At 37.1% G+C, this 19240-nt stretch overlaps 1 protein-coding gene across 12 annotated transcripts in view; it reads right to left on the bottom strand.

The window, feature by feature from the left end:
• WDR7 (WD repeat domain 7) overlaps positions 1 to 19240 on the bottom strand; it is a 375641-nt gene that overhangs the window by 71077 nt on the left and 285324 nt on the right. For all 12 annotated transcript variants that reach the window (XM_021093595.2, XM_021093608.2, XM_021093602.2 and 9 more), the window contains one exon: positions 1229 to 1328. In XM_021093595.2, coding sequence (XP_020949254.1) covers positions 1229 to 1328 — 100 coding nt within the window. The remainder of the gene's footprint in view (positions 1 to 1228; positions 1329 to 19240) is intronic.

The raw sequence follows: 19240 nt of genomic DNA, 5'->3' as shown, positions 1-19240 counted from the left end.
CATTCAGAGTAAAGAAATAGGGTCACTAACGAGGAGTCAATGTCTTAAAAAACAAATCACACAAACAAAATTCATCAGTGTGGAAATGGTGCATGCTCCATGCACTCCCAGGAACCCTACAATGCAAACACATGCATTAGAGCCCCTTAAAAGGCCTGCATAAAGAAATGTGTTAAAGTCAAACGGTATCCTCTGAATTTGTCTGACCTCTGAAACTTTTAACTCCAATACTTGTTGTCATCTCTTAGAACTATCTCATGGAAAGCAGCCAGAGAAGATTTTGGGGAACTAATTAATAGTTTACTAAAGTTAGGAGGAAATTTAAAATTTAGCTACATCTTGATGTATTTCTTTATATTCCTTCTGGAAACTCCTAATATAATTGAATATATCAATCTAATATGGTTGAACACAATTCCTAGTATGATTGAATATATTGGCTTTGATAAATGCTACAGTGAAAAATAAGAAGTTATGACTTGAAAGTGTCACTCAATGAACGTTTTAACACCATGGTCACAGCGGAGCCAACCCTGCTTTTGCCATTAACTAACAGTGTGACTCTGGGATAAAGAGGTTAAAAGTCTGGGAGCTAAAATTCACTTACATCTAAAGTGGGGTTAGACCTGCTCTGTCTATCCAACTGGTACATCTGGAGAATCAAGTGATCAAGATCAAGACCAAGAAGAATTTCTCATAAACAATAACGTTTTAATAGTATAAAAAGTTATATATTTCAAGTAGAGCCTCAGTTTCCTTTCCATAGAGCCACACTAAACACCACTGTGATGTCTGCCTTTCTTGAACTCTTCATAGAACATTGTCTCCTAAGTGCTAAATAGTTCATTTTACTTAGAAAACTAATTTTTGTTTAGCCATTAATTGTTACAACATACCGTCAAATTATTTTTAGAAAACATATGACAAAAAAAAAGAAAATCAGAAAACTTTGTTTAAAAGAAGAGAGAATTTCCTGCAAAGTAGTTTGTGAGTAGTACCGCCTTACTCGAGGCTCTGTCATGAAACCGTCTGTGGCGGCTCTTCATTCCCAGTGAATAAAGACAGGAGGGGCTCTATATTCCTTGAGTCCTTCATTAAACTATTGATCCCTTTAGCATTATCCATAATGTTCCAGCAGCTCAGCACGTCAACTGGTGAAGTGCTAGTCCCTCACTGCTTTCAATAACTTCCACACTTTATGGAGAGGAAGTCACAATGATTTATTTACCTGACATTTTCCAGTCCGGATGTCGTACAGGGCCACTGAACCATGGCGAGCTCCAACTGCTATTCTGTGATTCCGCTCATAATAGCTGACCATGTAGAACCTGGATTGAATGTTTTAACAACAAATACAAAAAACCAGGTAAGATGACCGGCACATTGAGGTGAAGAGAACACATTTCAAAGATTAAAGCCAGCTCTGATATATATCTATATACATCTATAGATGTTTATTATATATTTTAAATAAGTATATATACAATTAAAATACTGAGATTTTTCAAAAATGTTTCATTGTAGTAATTCTTAAAATCAACGGAAAGAAAAACGACATGGAATACCACTTAAGCCTGTTAATGATTATTTTCAATGGAAAACAACTTCATAATTACAAACACCTTAGAATTTTGAAACAAGAAATAAGGATCAAATACGAAAAAGATTAAACATGAAAACTCAGTTTTGCTACAGTGACTACTATGCAAATATTTGTATTTGAACAGAAACAGAAAAGATGAAAAGGCTTATATATTCAATCTAATTATGGTCTCATGGTTTACTATAGTATTAAAGAATGAAAAATACTTTCCAACAGAACAATCATAAAAAGCTACATAAATGTTATGTTTAAGAATTTATATCAATCATTTAGAATGAAATTAGAAAGTTTACCTACCAAAAAATTTTATCTGGCAAATTCTCTAGATTTTCCACATTTATCAGTTTATCTAAGTGATGATAACTGTAACTACTGGTAGTATAAATAGCATAGTTGGTGATTTGGCATAGCAAAAAAATAGGATTTAGGGTGAATAACTTGAAGATTGTGTGAAAGGTTGATTTATTTTTATTTGTTTATTTTTCTAGATTAATTTTCATGCCTTGAACAAGTATTTGAATTCCTACTCTATGCTTTGTCATAATGATTTAAGGGCCATACGGCTAGAGCCTGGAAAGGTAAGAATAAAAATTATTAGAAGTGTAAATAGGTATGATTTTATGTCCCCAAAGAGTTTTGAACATGCCTTCCCATTATCTGGTCCTACTGTCTCAATGAGTGTTACCAGATAAATAAGTGGCCCACACTAAATATTTCTAAGGACAGTACATCAATTCTATTACACATTCCTTGCCTTTTTCTCTTTGATTCACTATTACCAATCTAAATTTTCTGTTACTATTTTTTAGAAGACAGGAGAGGGAGGCAAAAGGGTTAACAGAACAGAAATATTTCTCTAATGCTTTCTTGAGTTTGATAAAGAGTAAAAAAACTAGCAGGGCATGAAGACTCCACTCCTGAAATTCTGGTTAAGAGAGGCTGAGAGAGACAGAAACAGAGACAAAATAGTTGTAAGCATTCTGAAGCCAGGCACAGTCCGACAAAGCCATTTTGGCATTAACAAACATTATGACATTCACACATATTTTATAACCCTGGAAGACAAGCTATTAAGTGTTTGAACTTTTAGTTTGATACTTATTACCAAGTGATGGATTCAATATACACCTCTCCTATCCCTAAGCCTCACTCAATGAGGCAACTTTTTTCCTCTTTAGCGGAAGATGGGTGCTGCACTTTTAGTCACATGAAAGACACTCCTTCAGGATGTTCCTCTGGGTTCTGCTGTGCTCAGGTAGGGGAGGTTCTCTTTGTTCACAGGTTGAAGGGGGAGGAAGGGCCCTGGAGGCTCCTGACTCTATGAAGCTTCCCTACTACTAAGTGGTTAGTAAAAAGTTAGTTTCTTAAAAGCTTTTCTTGTTTGAAGCATCACATTACTGTACCTCAACAGAGAAGGTAGGAATCAGCATACAAAATGTAATGTTTCCATACTCAAAAATACAAGAGATTTGGAAGAGCTTTAGAATGTTTAGTATTTCATTATTCAGTAACTATCGCGGTCTAAGAGATTTGGAAGAGCTTTAAAATGTTTAGTATTTTATTATTCAATAACTATAGTGGTCTAAGTAGTGGGCATCAGCTATACATATGCCTGGATTAATATAAGCACACATAATTTATATCTTATTAGCATAACACAGAACAAAATAGTTAACAAATATGTATTCTGTACAGGTTAGCAGCCACAGGAAAATAACATTTCCAGAGGTCTTTTGTTATATATTATGAAACTTTGCAGTTATAGTGCCCAAATCCTTCTGTGAAACATCAATGTAATTACTCCTCAAAATAACTCCCTTCAAAACAAACCATTGGTAAAATACATTTATGTTGACAAAATTTTACTTGGCTAAACTAGAATCTACAAAGTTTTTGTTACATTGACCATTTTCTATGCTCTGGATATCAGCCTCATCCTTCTTTATCACCTACAAACACCATTATTTATGGGAGAAGAAAAAGATCAAATCTATTCTTGGTATCAAATCTTTAGTCTGTCTGAAAGGACCATATATTACAGGTCTACATTTTTCATTTTTTTGCAATTTACTACTAGACTAATACTTCTGAAATAGCTTAAAGAATTCTGGACAGTAAAGGTCTTCTGAATTTTTTTTTTTTTTTTTTTTTTTTTAGGGTTGTACCTGTGGCATATGTTCCCAGGCTAGGGGTCAGATCAGAACTATAGCTGCCAGCCTATGCCACAGCCACAATAATGCCAGATCTGAGCCATGTCTGTGACCTACACCACAGCTCACAGCAACACCAGGTCCTTAACCCACTGAGTGAGGCCAGGGATCGAACATCATGGATACTAGTTGGGCTTTCAACCTGCTGAGCAACAACAGGAACTCCTTCTGGCATGTTTTTATCTTTGCACTTCTTGTTAAACTTTTTATTCCTTTAACAGTGTCTCCATGGTATGAAAGCTGTTACTTCCCAAGTATCCACTCTGGAGACTGACTGCAGTGAGTCTATCTTTGCTGAGAGGGTTTCCAGAGCCCACCACACCCCTAGACTTCTGTCCTCCAGGAACCAGTTCTTCACAGGGGGGCTGTCAAGATTAAAGATGGCAAGATACACAATACCTGCCCCTACCCACTAAAGGTATCAATGGACTGAAGAGGAAGATCCCTTATAGCTTTTAAGTCTATTCTAGTCTTGACCTGATCTCACATGAGTCTTGATTTCCTCTAAAACTGGTGGGAGGTGGGGAGAGGATATCTCAAAGTAAGGGTTTACTTGTGCTGAGCCTTCTGGAGATAGTATCTCGGTCTCTAGTTCACTGCACTGATAACAGGTCACGTGGACAACAACCTGACAAGACTTTCTGTTACATTCAAGTTACAACAATGGTTCTCTTCTACTCCGCCCACCACGAGGAAATGGTTAAATCAGAGAAAATACCACCATTCAAATATATGAAAGAGGAATAAAGTGCAATTGAGTAATGTTGCAAAAAAGTATTTCTTGCTGGGGCTGGAGTGGTGAGCATCCAAAAGCTTCCGTCCCTGATCTCCATGCTTTCATTACGGTTTACATGCAGCCAGAGCAATCCTTCTCAGCCATAAATCAAATCACCTTCTTAGGTTCACAACCGTCCTTGCAGACCCTACATGTTCTGCCTCTAACACCTCTCAGACTTCTTCCCCTCTTCGCTTGGCTCACTCTGCTCTGGTCTTACCCATCTCCTTGTACTTTTGTGAATATTCCAAGAGTGTGCCCACTTCGGAGCTTAACGTTTGCTGCTCCCTCTGCTTGAAAAAATCTCATCTGCCCTGTATCTCTCCATGACTCATGCCCTCACTTCATTTAGGCCTCTGTCCCAAGGCTATCTTTTTTTTTTTTTTTGTCTTTTGAGGGCAGCACCTGTGGCACATGGAGGTTCTCAGGTCAGGGGTCCAATCAGAGCTGCAGCTGCCAGCCTACACCACAGCCACAGCAACACCAGATCTGAGCTGCGTCTGCAACCTATGTCACAGCTCATGGCGACACAGGATCCTTAACCCACTGAGTGGAGCAGGGATTGAATCCACATCCTCATGGGTAACAGATTCATTTCTGCTGAGCCACAGTGGGAACTCTCCCAAGGTTATCTTGATAAGGAAGGCCTCTCTAGGCCATCCTATTTAATACAGCAGCCTTGCCTCCACTACTATTTAATCCAATATCCTATTTTTTCTTTATCATAGTTATCATCTATTTACTATTAAATAACAATTTTTAGTGCCCATTCTTTCCATCAGAGACTACTTTTTGTTGAATGTATGAATACATAGAGTCCAATCAAGCAGGATACAGCAGCAAAAAGTTTAACGCAGTAAGAAGTTCAAAACCTGATGCTTAGTCTTCAGTGACTAGTATATAAACCATGCTAAACGCATCAATTTTTAAGACCAATGAATATTTTATGTCTAAAATGATAATTGGTATGAACAACAAAAGAAAGAAAAACTGTTCAAAAAAGCTAAGCAGAAATCAAGAAGCAGAAAGCTGCCCCATGACCCTTCTAAAAATGTATTTTCAATTTAGACAAACAAGTGCAGATTTACAAGAAGTTACCTTACAGGCTCTGGAAGGCTGACTACATTAGTATGAGACTGAAAGTTGCATAATAGAAATTATTTAATTATGTCTTTGGGAATAAGATTACTTGGGCTGAAACTCAAGAAGGCAAATATGGTCTAAATAATGATATATACAATAAAGTATATATTTTGGGTATAAATATTATCCTGGGAATAAAAATTATTCTAAGAATTTGCCAGATATTTATACAGGCACACATAAATCTCAGAGAACATGGTATCATTACACAAAGCATAATTTAAAAAATAATTATGGAGTTCCCATCGTGGCTCAGCGGAAACGAATCTAACTAGGAACCATGAGGTTGCGGGTTCGATCCCTGGCCTTGCTCAGTGGGTTAATAAGGATCTGGCATTGCTGTGAGCTGTGGTGTAGGTTGAGGATGCAGCTTGGATCTGGCGTTGCTGTGGCTCTGGCGTAGGCTGGCGGCTACAGCTCCAATTTGACCCCTAGCCTGGGAACCTCCATATGCCCCGGGTGCATGAAAAGACCAAAAATAAATAAATAAATAAATAAATAATTACCTATCAATCATTACTAAATACTGGAATAGGTTATTTTATTTTTCCAAACTATATTTGTGACATCCACTCCCCAGGAGAAACTCACAATGGGGGGGTCACATACCCCACAACGGAGTGGTTTTTGATGTAAAACACAAATATGAATTGAGTCCACTTTGGGGCAGGATCCTGGAGCAAATTAAGTTACTTAAGAGTTCCCCAATACACAGGTCTCTAAATAACTTGTGTATGCCCCACTATGATCTCTCTGGAATTGATGATCCTTACACTTTTATTAAAAGGGGCTCTCATATACAGGAATTTGTGTGAAACCTAAAAGACAATTTGGAAAAATAGAGGAAGGGGAAGTAACTCTCAGTAGAGACATGATTTAGGAGAAAGACAGAAACCTATAAAAACCACTTTCTTAACTATGACTTCGGAAATCTGCAGTGATCTCAGGATGTTCAGTTACTACTGTACACAGTATCCTCGAACATTAAAACGGAACAAGAAACACTCTTCAATTAATTCGTAATTATTTTCCAGCTTAACATGAACCCATCTAAAATCTAAGGATGTAAGGAATAGAGGGCCCAGGCTCTAACCATAATTTATAACTATTTACAAGTCACTAAGTACAACTACTTGCAGCTATAACTTACTGAATACAAACTGTATATCAGGCACCGTCTTAAGTACTAGTATATGTATTTCCATTAGTAACTGAGGTATTAGGAGCAAGTCTCATAGAGTTGCTTTTAGAAATTCTTGATGTTGATTTAAAATGGTTCAAAAACTTTTGAGTCTTTTTGTTAAAAAGGTATTAAAGCAACATGTATTCCTAAAAAACTCGACAACCACTAATGAGTTCGCAGTAAAAGTCTTTCCTTTATCAGCCCCTCCCTTTCCAAGGGTTAACTACTGTTAACAACTGGTGGACCTTTGAGTTTTCCCCTAGAGTTCATGGAACATCCTCCCATGTCAGCATACGTAAATCCACGTCATTCTTTCCCACACCTGCACTGTACTCCTGTGTACGTGTATTCCATTATGTAACTATTCCCTTTCTGACATTTAAGTTATATTATACATAGATCCTTGCATACACAGGTGAGTATTTTTGTAGGATAGACTCTGCAAAGCCAGATTCTGGATTAAAGAGTACACCCATTTTATTTTTAAAATTTTTTTATTTTTTTGCTTTTTAGGGCTGCACCCACGGCATATGCAAGTTCCCAGGCTAGGGGTCAAATCGGAGCTGTAGCCGCTGGCCTATGACACAACCACAGCAATTCAGGATCCAGGCCTTGTCTGCAACCTACACCACAGCTCATGGCAATGCCAGATCCTTAGCACATTGAGCAAGCCAGGGATCGAACCTGCATCCTCATGGATACTAGTTGGATTCGTTTCTGCTGAGGCACAACAGGAACTCCAAGAGTATACCCATTTAAAATTTTGATAGAGTAGTTTCCATTGTGGCACAGCAGAAACCAATCCAACTAGGAACCATGAGGTTGTGGGTTCGATCCCTGGCCTTGCTCAGTGGGTTAAGGATCTGGCGTTGCCAAGCTGTGGTGTAGGTTGAAGATGCGGCTCGGCTCTGGCATTGCTGTGGCTGTGGCATAGGCTGGCAGCTATAGCTCTGATTAGACCCTTAGCCTGGGAACCTCCATATGCCACAGGTGTGGCCCTAAAAAGACAAAAGATGACAAAAAAAATTTTTTTTGATAGGCAATGTCAAATTATCTTCAATTTTCTGTAAAAAAGTGCTGCAGTTGGTATTATCAAATTTTCTACTTTTTCTGCCAATATGAGGAAGAAATGATATCACATTTTTGTTTTAATTTGCATGAAATAACTTTTTAGATTGATTCATTTGGTTGCACTCTGCAGGATATGCACACAGATTTTTTTTTTTAATTAATGAAAACAAAGCCTATTCAAAATCTAACCAACAAACGGCATCCCTTTATTCATTTTGCATCCTGGATGAGGAATGAGATTCTTCAATATCCATGATGTGTTCCCCAATAACCCATGAAAAAGACTGGAGCCCTAAAAACAGGCAAATCTGTGTGCAGGAAAGAACAGTGGGTTCTGCAGTGGGGCAACCAACGTACAGGTCAGTGTGACCACAAGAAGGTACGTGACAACACCCTAGTCCCCATACTGGCCAGTATGAGATGCCGAAGAACTCTTCTGAGGGCCACCCTGTGAGGAACTGGGGCCTAAAAGATTCAGGAGTCAGTTCTCAGAGCATTGGTCAACAGCCCTCAGAGATGTCAGAGCTGCAATCAAGGAAGAGCCCTTTGGAAAGGAGGAGGCACTTTGCAGACACGTTTGGACATCCCCGCCCTGAACTCTGGGTCTCCATGCTGCTAATGGGTTCGAAAGATTCAGACACACAAAAGGGGTTCTGGTGAAAGCACGAGCTCAAGGGAAGCTGTGTTAGTTTTGGGGGGTATGAGCAGTGGAGGGTGGGAGAATGTTTTCTAGAAGTGCTTAACTTCAGTGGCGGGGACCTGTTCAAAAGGTAAAATGGAAAGATCCCTCACTCTGGGATGGTGACAGACACGGGCTAATTACATTTGAGAGTCACGACTTCCCATTCAGTGTCTTGCACTGCAAATCGTCGACAGACGTTTCTGAACAACACTGCTAAGTATTTAATAGATAAATTGCTTTCTTTCTAAAAAACTTGCTATGGACACACTTTAGCTGGAGCGCTAAAAGGAAAGCTGGAAACACTTCCTGGGCTGTACAAGGCACGGATTTTCAGTAAGGAATAATACCATGCATGTTGAGGGTGTATTGTATGTTACCTGGCTCTTCCACTTCCTAACTGTGTGGTCTTGAGCAAGTTAGGTTACTTACCTATGCCTCAGCTTCCTCATTTGTAAAATGAGGACAATAATAGTGTCTAATATTGGCATGAGGACTAAATGAGCTAATATACATGTAAAGTGCTTAGAACAATGCCTGGCACTTACTCTGGTAAGTACACACTTTAGTAGCTATCATAATTATCACCATCATCATTATTATTTGCATCTCTGAATAGGAACTATAGAAAGAATAAATAAGATGTAATTGATTTGCTGTTTTCCTAGGACAAATAGGTGCTGGCTGATTGCTAATAAATAAGGGAAATGAATTCCAAAAAAATATTTTAAACTTGTCTATTTCTTAAATACTTGTGATCTGCAGATATAACCTGAGAACACTTAGAAATGATTTGACTTTTGGCTTAAAGCAGCTAATATACATAATATGAATTTTGGTTTGAAATTCTTCTCTATATCATTTTAAATAGTCTAAAAAGGTAATATTCTTTCTGTTATACAGTGCAATGGAATACTTCTGGAAGCTTTAGAGTTTTGGTTTTTATGAGCAACTTTAATGCTGAGAGATACCATCTGTTGGGGAGTTTCTGGGGTTAGGAAAATGGATTAAAATGGTTTTAGAGGGATTTCTACTCATGTGAACTCAGAAGTAACATCTATATTTATTATAAAAATATCCTATAAAATAGTAACTAATTTAAGAATTTTACTGGAAGTTAGGACAGAAGCTTTTTTACACCCCATTATTGTTATCACTATCCAGGAAAAACACAAACTGCAGATTTGGAGGAGTTTTCTTTTTCTTTTTTCTTTTTTTTTTTCAAAAATGAGCTCATGTATTATCCTAAAGCAGACAGTGTTCCTTCTCTTACTGGATTTTAAGTGCCCATTTAGGATGAACCGAGCTGATTCAGCTTTTCACTTGAAAAGAAGAATCAATCAGTCTGTCTATATAATAACAAAGTTTGAGAAAAAGTAAACTATCTTTGAAAATACAGACTTTTAACTCTTCTGTCTAGATTATTTTTTTCCATTCAGTTCAAAAGTTTAAATATTTATTTTACTTTGAATTTTTTGTATCTTATCTATGTTATAGTTTTAATGTTTTCCCAATGATGTTTTCATGTGAATTATTCTAATACAGTATATCCAATTTTAAAGGAATATACACTCACTGTAAAAAAAAGAAAGAAACAGAAAATATAGAAAAATAAGCAATTAAGAAAGGAATGTTATTCTTTACCCCCAAATCCCTCTACCACTCCAGGTAACCATGAGAAACACTTTGGGGGTGTGTCTCTCCAGATTTTTTTTTTCCCCTCTTCATGTGTATACATGCATGTAATACTTGACTATCAATCCTTACATATAGTTTCCTTCTTCAAAAATGATTTTTACTTTATATACTTTTCTGAAACTTTCTCTTTGAATTTATCTTCTGCTGACATTTTTTCCCTGTCAGTAGAAATGGATTTCTCTCAACCTTTTTTTTTTTTTTTTTTTTTTAATTTTTTTTGCTGTCCTGCAGCATATGGAGTTCCCAGGCCAGAGTTCAGATCCAAGCCACAGCTGCAACCTACACTGCAGCTGCAACCTACACTGCAGCTGCAACAAGGGTGGATCTTTAACCCACTGTGTCAGGCCAGGGATTGAATGTTCACCCCAGCTCTGCAGAGATGCTGCTGATGTTACTGCACCACAGTGGGAACTCCTGTCCTCAACATTTTTCATGGCTGTATGGTATGCCACTGTGCTAATATCTTTTAATGGAAGCAACTGTTGGTAAGCAAAAATTATATCTAGAGGACTTTAAGTAAATAATAGTTTTGTACTATAAAGTACATTTTCTATGTAAAATCATACTGTGAGGCCAGCTGAGAGATCATTAGTTAAATTCAGCAAAACCATATAAGGTACTTTAAATTTCAATGTCAATACTACAAAGATTCAGATTCCATTTACAGTAAATTAGAGAAATTTATACCCTGAGTCTTTTAAAGTTAGTCTCCTCCTTACTCCTACTACTGTGTTTTTAATACCTACTAAGAAGCCCAAGCAGTTGAGCCATTAAATATATTGCTCAGGTCTATGATTGAGAATTTCTTTGGTCTTGGCAGTGAAATATGCAATGGGAAAGAATACACACTATAATTTTTGCCAAGCGAACACTGATTCACTGGTCAGAGATTTATAATCACATTTAATATAGCATTTAATTCAATGACAGCCAATTTTGCATATGGAAAGAGCCTAGAATTTGGAGTCAAAGGGATTTGTTTGCCTGATACTTCTTATCTTTTAAAATTCAACTAAGATATCACAAATTCTCCTTTTAACTCCTGTGTACAATGCCAAGTTCCTCCTTTGTGCACCTCCCATTATAGCACATGGAATTCTTCTGTGCATTCCAGATACCCTTTTATCATAGACTGTGACATCTTCCTGATTTACCACTCTGCCTCTGCCAAGCCAGCTTTAAGGCCTTTGAGGGCAGGGACAGTGCCTGACTAAGCAGATGTAGCTGAGCAGCCCACACTGGCTCAGCACAGTGCACAGAGGTAGCAATAACCTTGGCCCTTTTCAAGGAACAGAAAAAACACTGATGTGCCCTGAGCTTAGTGAACTGAGATTTGGATTTGAAGAATGCAGGTCTGACACGTTTAATAGGATATCATCTGTGACGTGAGCCCTAATGACAAGCAGTTTTGCTGCCAGGTATTATGTATCACAGCACTTTGGGTGACACCAAAACATCCAGGAGTCTTTAAGGAGGCTCCCTTCTGGGACCAGCAGCACTGGAATTTGGGGAGAGCCAGACATCCCCAGAAAAGTGAAGCATCCTTTAAAGTAAGTAAAATAAATTTAAGGATTTGTATGGAGCCTCAGAAAAATAAACCCTAAGTCTTCCTGAGGTCTAGCCTAGCTTCTCCCCAGGTACCAGATCCCAGGAAAGGTTATGACTTCGGGATAGAGAGGATGCAGAAAATAGAAGAGTTCTATGAAAGAAGGAATATGTTTCACAGTTCAGTGCAACAGAATGTTCCCCTAAAGCAGAGGTTCTCCACCAAGTGTGGTATGTGGATGCCTTGGGGGCCTTAGGCTCCTACTGGGAAGTTTGTGAGAACAAAGCTATTTTTGTAAAACTCTTGAGATGTCATTTGATCTTTTCATTGGGTTGAAGTGGCACTGATGCATGCAGTGATGGTAAAACTACTGGGACTTTAGCCCACATCAAGGCGGTGGCATCAAATGGTACCAGTCGTCATTGTATTCTTCACTGTCATGTGCTGGTAGTAAATTAAAGTGTTTTCACTTAAGAACATTCCTTGATGAAATGGTATTATTAATTATAAAATTATATTAATTATTATTTACATTTTGACCCTTGAGCACATGTTATTTTACTATTTAGTGTGACAAAATGGAAAGTAGGCATAAAGCACTCTGTTGTCAACTGAAATACTATTGGTGTCTCGGGGGAAAGGTTTGGAAGATTGAGGTGCAAAGTAAACTGGCTACTTTTTCATTTCCACTTGAAAAGTATAACCAAGAGAGAAACTATGATTATTTGGTTTTGGGTATTTGGCAGACATTTTCTTGAAAATGAACTGCTTTGTTCTCGTCCAGGAAAACAACTGACAGAATTTGTTGACAATGATAAAATTCAAGCTTTCAAGTAAAAATTCGAGCTTTGAAAACTATCTGGCTTCCCAATACTCACTGACTTTTAAAAATGAGATTGTCAGATTAGCAAATGTGACTTTTTGATACTGTGGACTGTAATGTGACAATAATATGGAGGGTTTATATTATCACTTGGTGACCAAGATTTGCCAAAGACAAATGCATAACATTAAAAAAAAAATCACACATGGGTGAAAGACCCACTCAACAAACCACTCAAAGACCCACACAACTGACTGAATGTAACAGCAGGAAAAGTTCATTAAAACTGCAGATTACACATTGCAATTAACCTTTAAAAAACAACCACACATTGAGTTTTGGTGAACTACCAAAGAGAATGCAAAATTATTTTAAAAGGCTATTGAAACATGCCTCCCTTTTTCAACTATACATCTACATGAAGCCAGATTTTTACCATATACTTCAACTAAAACAACATACTGCAACAGATTAAAGACATGTGCAGATAGAAAAATCCACCTGTCTTCTATTAAGCCAGACATTAAAGAAATCTGCAAAAATGTTAAGTAATGCTACATTTGTCAATATTTTTTTTGTTTTGTAAGTAGTTATTTGTCATAAAACTATGATCTTACATCAACAAAAATTGAGTTTACTCTTGTTAAATAAATCAATAAATATTTTTAAAATACCTGTTTTCATTTCTAATATATAAAACTTTCATAAGCAAAAATTCTTTGGAGTCGTCAGCTTTTAAGAGGATCTGAGACCAAAAGTTTAAGGACCATGACACTCAAGACTGAAAAATATTTGGCAATCAAAAAGTTGTTTGTGGAGTTCTCTGGTGGCTCAGTGGGTTAAGAATCTGGTGTTGTCACTGCTGGGGCTTGGGTTGCTGCTGTGGCATGAGTTCTATCCCTGGCCTGGGAACTTTCTCATGCCATGAGAGTGGCAAAAAAGAAAAGAAAAAGAAAAAGTTGTTTGTAACCAGGAGAAAGCGATTAGCGAAATAGTGGAGGAAAGATCAGATGATAGCAGATCAAAAAGGCAGGAGAGGTGACAAAATGAACAGTGCACAGGCTCCTCTTCCTGGAGCAGAGATGAGAGGTTGGGCAGTAGATAGAGGCAATGCAGAGAGAAGGAAGGGTTTTAAATGAGAGATAACAGCGCCTGTTTCCAGGTGGAGGAAGGGATCCCACAGCAAAGTTAAGGATAAAAACAAGAGAAGGGTTCTCTAAAGAGCAAGGTCCAAAAGGAGGTAAGAAAGGTCGGGAGGGAACTGATACAGCAAGGAAGAGGCATGAACCTGGAACACAATATCCATCTCCTCCTCTGCTGAGATGGTACAACTTTGTGTCACGTGCATGCCTGAGCAGGGGTGCACACCCAGCCCTGCAGAATACAGGGCAGGTGTGAAAGCTGTTTGGTCAAGCTGGGCTTCACTTCCATCTCTGACTGTCAGCACAAAAACCCTCTTAAGCTTGTCCATTTGTAAAATTAAGGATAGGGGTAGGTAATTCATAACCTGAGGTCCTTTGCAGATTCAAAATTTTACAACTTGTCAGTCTATAAAAATAATGTAGCAAGGTCACTGCTTACATGAAATAACTGGTGCCATTTATTATGACAAAATTAAGCACTAAATACATGAAGCAGCATAGCTGGAGTCATTAGTCAGCCACAGCTATTGAGTGCCTATACTGAGTGTTCCGATTTTCCAAACTAAAAATGGGAACAGAGCCCAACTAAGGATTTCTTTTGAATCTGTGAATTTCTTTGACAAGGCCTAAAAAGACGTAAAAATTAAATCACTCTTAGTTATACAATAAACTGCTTCAACTTAAAAGAATAAAAATGCATGAAATAAGATCCACGTGGGAATTCTGGGGCACATGGCTTTTGGCTAGATATAGCCCTCTACAGGGCACTGTAAGAAAAAAAAAAAAAAAAATAGATGCAGAAATCCCTTCCTTCTAGTGCATAATTAAGGAGTTGTGACTAAAAATCGCATTTAGAGGCATATCTAGTTTTTGTTATATAATTATATTTTCCCATCAACTTAACAATTTCATTAAAAAATCCCTGATCTTTTATTTCTTATAGACTATGTCACTACTAGCCCTCAAGGACATAATAAAATTACCTTAAATTTAAAATTATATTATAATTTCATTATATTTCCAGAGGTACTTCATCTTCCTTTCTAATTCAGCCCTGATAGTCAGTAGCTTACAAGAACTTACATTTTTTCTATTCTGAGGTTAATGAAGAATATTTTTGCAAAATGAATAACAAACCCTTAAAGTATGAATAACACACATGCATTCTGTACTATTTTTCTTAGTTCAGTAACATCTATGCATTTCTATACTTTCACAGTTTATGCTACTGCATCAAATACAGCAGCATAAAATGAGTCAGGGTTTATATGGTGTCCAAAAGAGAAATAATTAATCAAACTCAGTAAAGCACAGCATGTTCCATATTGATTGATCTGTTATATGAGGGAATTCACAAGGTTATTCAAGCTCAGTAACACAGCAACTGGTAACTAAATTTTAACAATGAATTCTGAGGAAACTTTGTGATGTTTTTCCTCCCAGGCTTTGAAAGAAGTTAGCTCTACTTTCTGAGTCTAGGCTATGTTTGAGTGAGGATGCTGTATTATTTGCAGTCCAGGCAATTAAATGTAAACTACTCAGAACTCTCTGTACTTCTTCAAACAATAATTATCTTGAGTGTTGGATGATGCCTTTTTGAAGATCATCTAGAGACTGACAAAGGCAAAGCAAAATTCAATAGGATGTGGGAAAATCTAGAAGAATTCATTTCTTAAAAAATACCTTATTGTAATTCTCACTCTGCTAATTCATAAACATAAAATTAATTCAAATGCTGCAACAATCTTGTTGCTAATATATCTGTGCTCTAAAAAGAACACATTTTAATTCCTACACAATAAAATAGCTTTATTGGTTACAGTGAAGAAAAATCTGGCAGGACTACTTTGTGTAACTATATTTTGGAGGCTGTGTATGCTATAGTCTCTCAAGGGCATTGAAATCTAAGTAATTTTCTTTAATTATTAATGGATACCACTATTTTATTAGTAATATTCCTGGAACTAAAATGGAAATTATTAGGAAATCTTTAAATCTATGAATATAAAGTTTATACAGCAGTTAAAAATTATGCAAATTTTAAAAATATGGAACCACAAAAGACCCTGAACTGCCAAAGCAATCCTGAGGGTTACAAAGTTGGAAGCATAACCCTCCCAGACTTTGTACTATACTGCAAAACTACAATAATCAAAGCAGTGTGGCACTGGCATAAAAACAGATATACACAGATCAAGGGAGCAGACTAGAGAGCCCAGAAATGAACCCAAGCACCTACGATCAATTAATCTTTGACAAAAGAGTCAAGAGCATACAATGGAGAAAAGACTGTCTCTTTCAATAAGTGGTGTTAGCAAAACTGGACAGCTATATGTAAATCAATGAAATTAGAACACAACAAATACAAAAATAATTCAAAATGGTTTAAAGATCTAAATATAACACATGACACCATGAAACTCCTATAAGAGAATAGGCAAAACATTCTCTGACCTAAGTTGTAGCAACATTTTCTTAGATCAGCCTCCCAAGGCAAAAGAAATAAAACAAGAGTAAACAAATGGGACCTAATCAAACTTAAAAGCTTTGCACAGCAAAGTAACAACCATCAAAATGAAAAGACAACCTGCAGAATGGGGAAAATATTTGCAAACAATGAGACTGTCAAGGTGTTAATATCCAAAATATACAAACAGCTCATACCACTCAACATTAAAAAAACAAACAACCCAATAAAAATAAGCAAAATACCTAAGTAGACCCAAATAGACATTTCCCAAAGGAGACATACAGACAGCTAACAGGTAAATGAAAAGATGCTCAACATTACTAATTATTAGAAAAGTGCAAATCAATACCACAATGAAGTATCATCTCATACCTGTCAAATTGGCTACCACCAAAAAACCTACAAATAATAATCTGTATACAGGTATTACAGAAAGGACTTAGGGAAGCTTATAGAACATAATTCAGTAACAACATAAGAGAATGATATGCCTGAGATGTGATGATGAGGTAAGGAAAATGGGAGATGTAAACCGTAACTACTAAAGGTAGGCAGGGAAGGATAGGTAGAGGAAAAAACAAAAATGCTTACTCATTCCAACAAAACACACAAAAAATGTCTGTCATTTGGATTCAAAAGAAGTATTTTCATGGAGTCTTCACAGAAGGGACTCTAAACAATGGGCATCAGCATGGTCGCTACAGTAACTACGCTGGCCATCTTCTTAGGACACTCGCATGGAAGGTTCCTCAGTGCAAATTGCAGAGGTAACACTGATGAGGAGCCTGGGGAAGGACACTCTTTCTCTCTCTTTCTTTCTTTCTCTCTCTCTCTCTTTCTTTCTTTCTTTCTTTCTTTCTTTCTCTCTCTCTCTCTCTCTTTCTTTCTTTCTTTCTTCCTTCCTTCTTTTCTTTCTTTTCTTTTCTTCCTTCCTTTCTTTCTTTCTTTCTTTCTTTCTTTCTTTCTTTCTTTCTTTCTTTCTTTCTTTCTTTCTCTCTCTCTCTCTCTTTCTTTCTTTCTTTCTTTCTTTCTTTCTCTCCCTCTCTCCCTCCCTCCCTCTCTCTCTCTCTCTCTCTTTCTTTCTTTCTTTCTTTCTTTCTTTTTTAGGGCCACACCCACAGCACCTGGAAGTTCCAAGGTTAGGGGTTGAATCTGAGCTGCAATGCCAGATCCAAACCATGTCTGTGACCTACACCACAGCTCACAGCAATACCAGATCCTTAACACACTGAGTGAGGCCAGGGAGCAAACCCACTTCCTCATGGATACTAGTGGGGTTCTTAACCTGCTGAGGCACAATGGGAACTCTTGGAAAGGCCACTCTGAAGGTGGTCAGACAATGTGGTCCAAACAGGCAGCTCTCTAATGGTTTAGTTTAATCTAGGGATATAAACAAGAGTATGTAGAGGAATAAATGGACCATTTGTTCATGTTTGTTTGTTTGTTGTTGAACTAGCTCCTAAATGTTCTGGTTTTTATCAATGGAGTTTTAGATAAAAGCTGATTAATGAACAGTTTAAGTTAAAGTCTCTGGTAGGCATTCTGTGCTACTGTGTAAGGGCAAGTCTTTAAAAAGTAATGTTCCATCACTGGAATGCAGGAGCTGAATGAGTATCTTCAGACATTTCCTAGGAAATTCTGAGCTTATTCAGTACATAAATAAATAGGCATTCAAGGTCCAAGACTTTACATAACTGAAGGCCACAGAGGACAATGACTCAGCTTTTGTTTTCTTGATTTTGGATTATTAGAGTACTTGTTTTCAAACTGTAGTGTGCATAAGAATCACCAGGCTTCACAACAGTCTGATGCAGTGGCTCTCAGGTGCAGCCTAGAACTCAGGTAACTCCTTTGAAGAAGGTCCAGGAGCTACACTTAGCAATCACTGTTTCCCTCAGAGCGTGACAGCAAGTTAGCACTTACTACCTGATTTTAGTGTCCTTGGTTCTCTCAACAAAAAAGCATTGAACCTATTTTAATATTTACTCGTGGGAGCTCTTTTCCAAGACATTCTTGAGAGTCGCAAAATCTCTAACACAACTATTAAGGGTCTATAAACTACACCCAACTATCCCTCAGTATCTGCGGATGCTCAAGACCCTCTGTATCCTTGGTCCCTATCCGCAGATACCACCCACCCACAGATGGAAATTCTTCCGAGGACACTCAATTCTACACTATTCTCAGTCGTACAAACAGTTAAGTTTCTCTTGAACAACTACTCTATTTCTATCATCTGAACATGGTGACTTAGGTATGGATGGTCTGCCTCTCTTTGCACACTAGATGCTAAGAGGTTTAGATACAAACATATGGCTCAATTCTGACAAATTATGCACTTATGCAGTGATATAACCTCATGTTAACTCAGCAAGTGAGTATGGGTCAGTGCTAAGAAAAAAACCTATCAAATTTTACTGGCATGTGTTCTAATCCATTTTGATTTTCAAGCAGAAGTTTTAACAATTGATGGAAGAATATTATATGAACAAAGTTAGAAAAATCAGACTTTCTGTATCAGTCCTTCTTTCTTTCAGTGAATTTACAATTTGTAGCTTACACTTTAAATATGTTTTGAGTAAATACGCCAGAGGACAAAGAAATTCAATTAACAATTATAGTTCAGTAGATGGATTCACCACTCATTAAATTATATGTCATATAATTATTAATAAACCTGAATAAATGAATAAACAAACAAACCTGAATAAACTATTGGTGTAAGTAGCATACAATGTACAGGTCAGCTTAAGCTTAAACCCAAGACTTTCACGATACCAATAAAATAGAAATTTTGTGTGCAATTCGAAAAATAACTGCCAAATTACTAATAGTAAAGAATATCTTGGAGAAATTATCACATTAAAGTTTTAAAATTCTGAACTGAAAACTCAAAA

Source organism: Sus scrofa, chromosome 1, assembly GCF_054392235.1.
Source record: "Sus scrofa isolate SSC_HxYL_T2T_F1_AM1 chromosome 1, Sscrofa_HxYL_maternal_Yorkshire_Landrace_v2.0, whole genome shotgun sequence".
Classification (NCBI taxonomy): domain Eukaryota; kingdom Metazoa; phylum Chordata; class Mammalia; order Artiodactyla; family Suidae; genus Sus; species Sus scrofa.
This window is presented reverse-complemented; position numbering and strand designations above follow the sequence as displayed.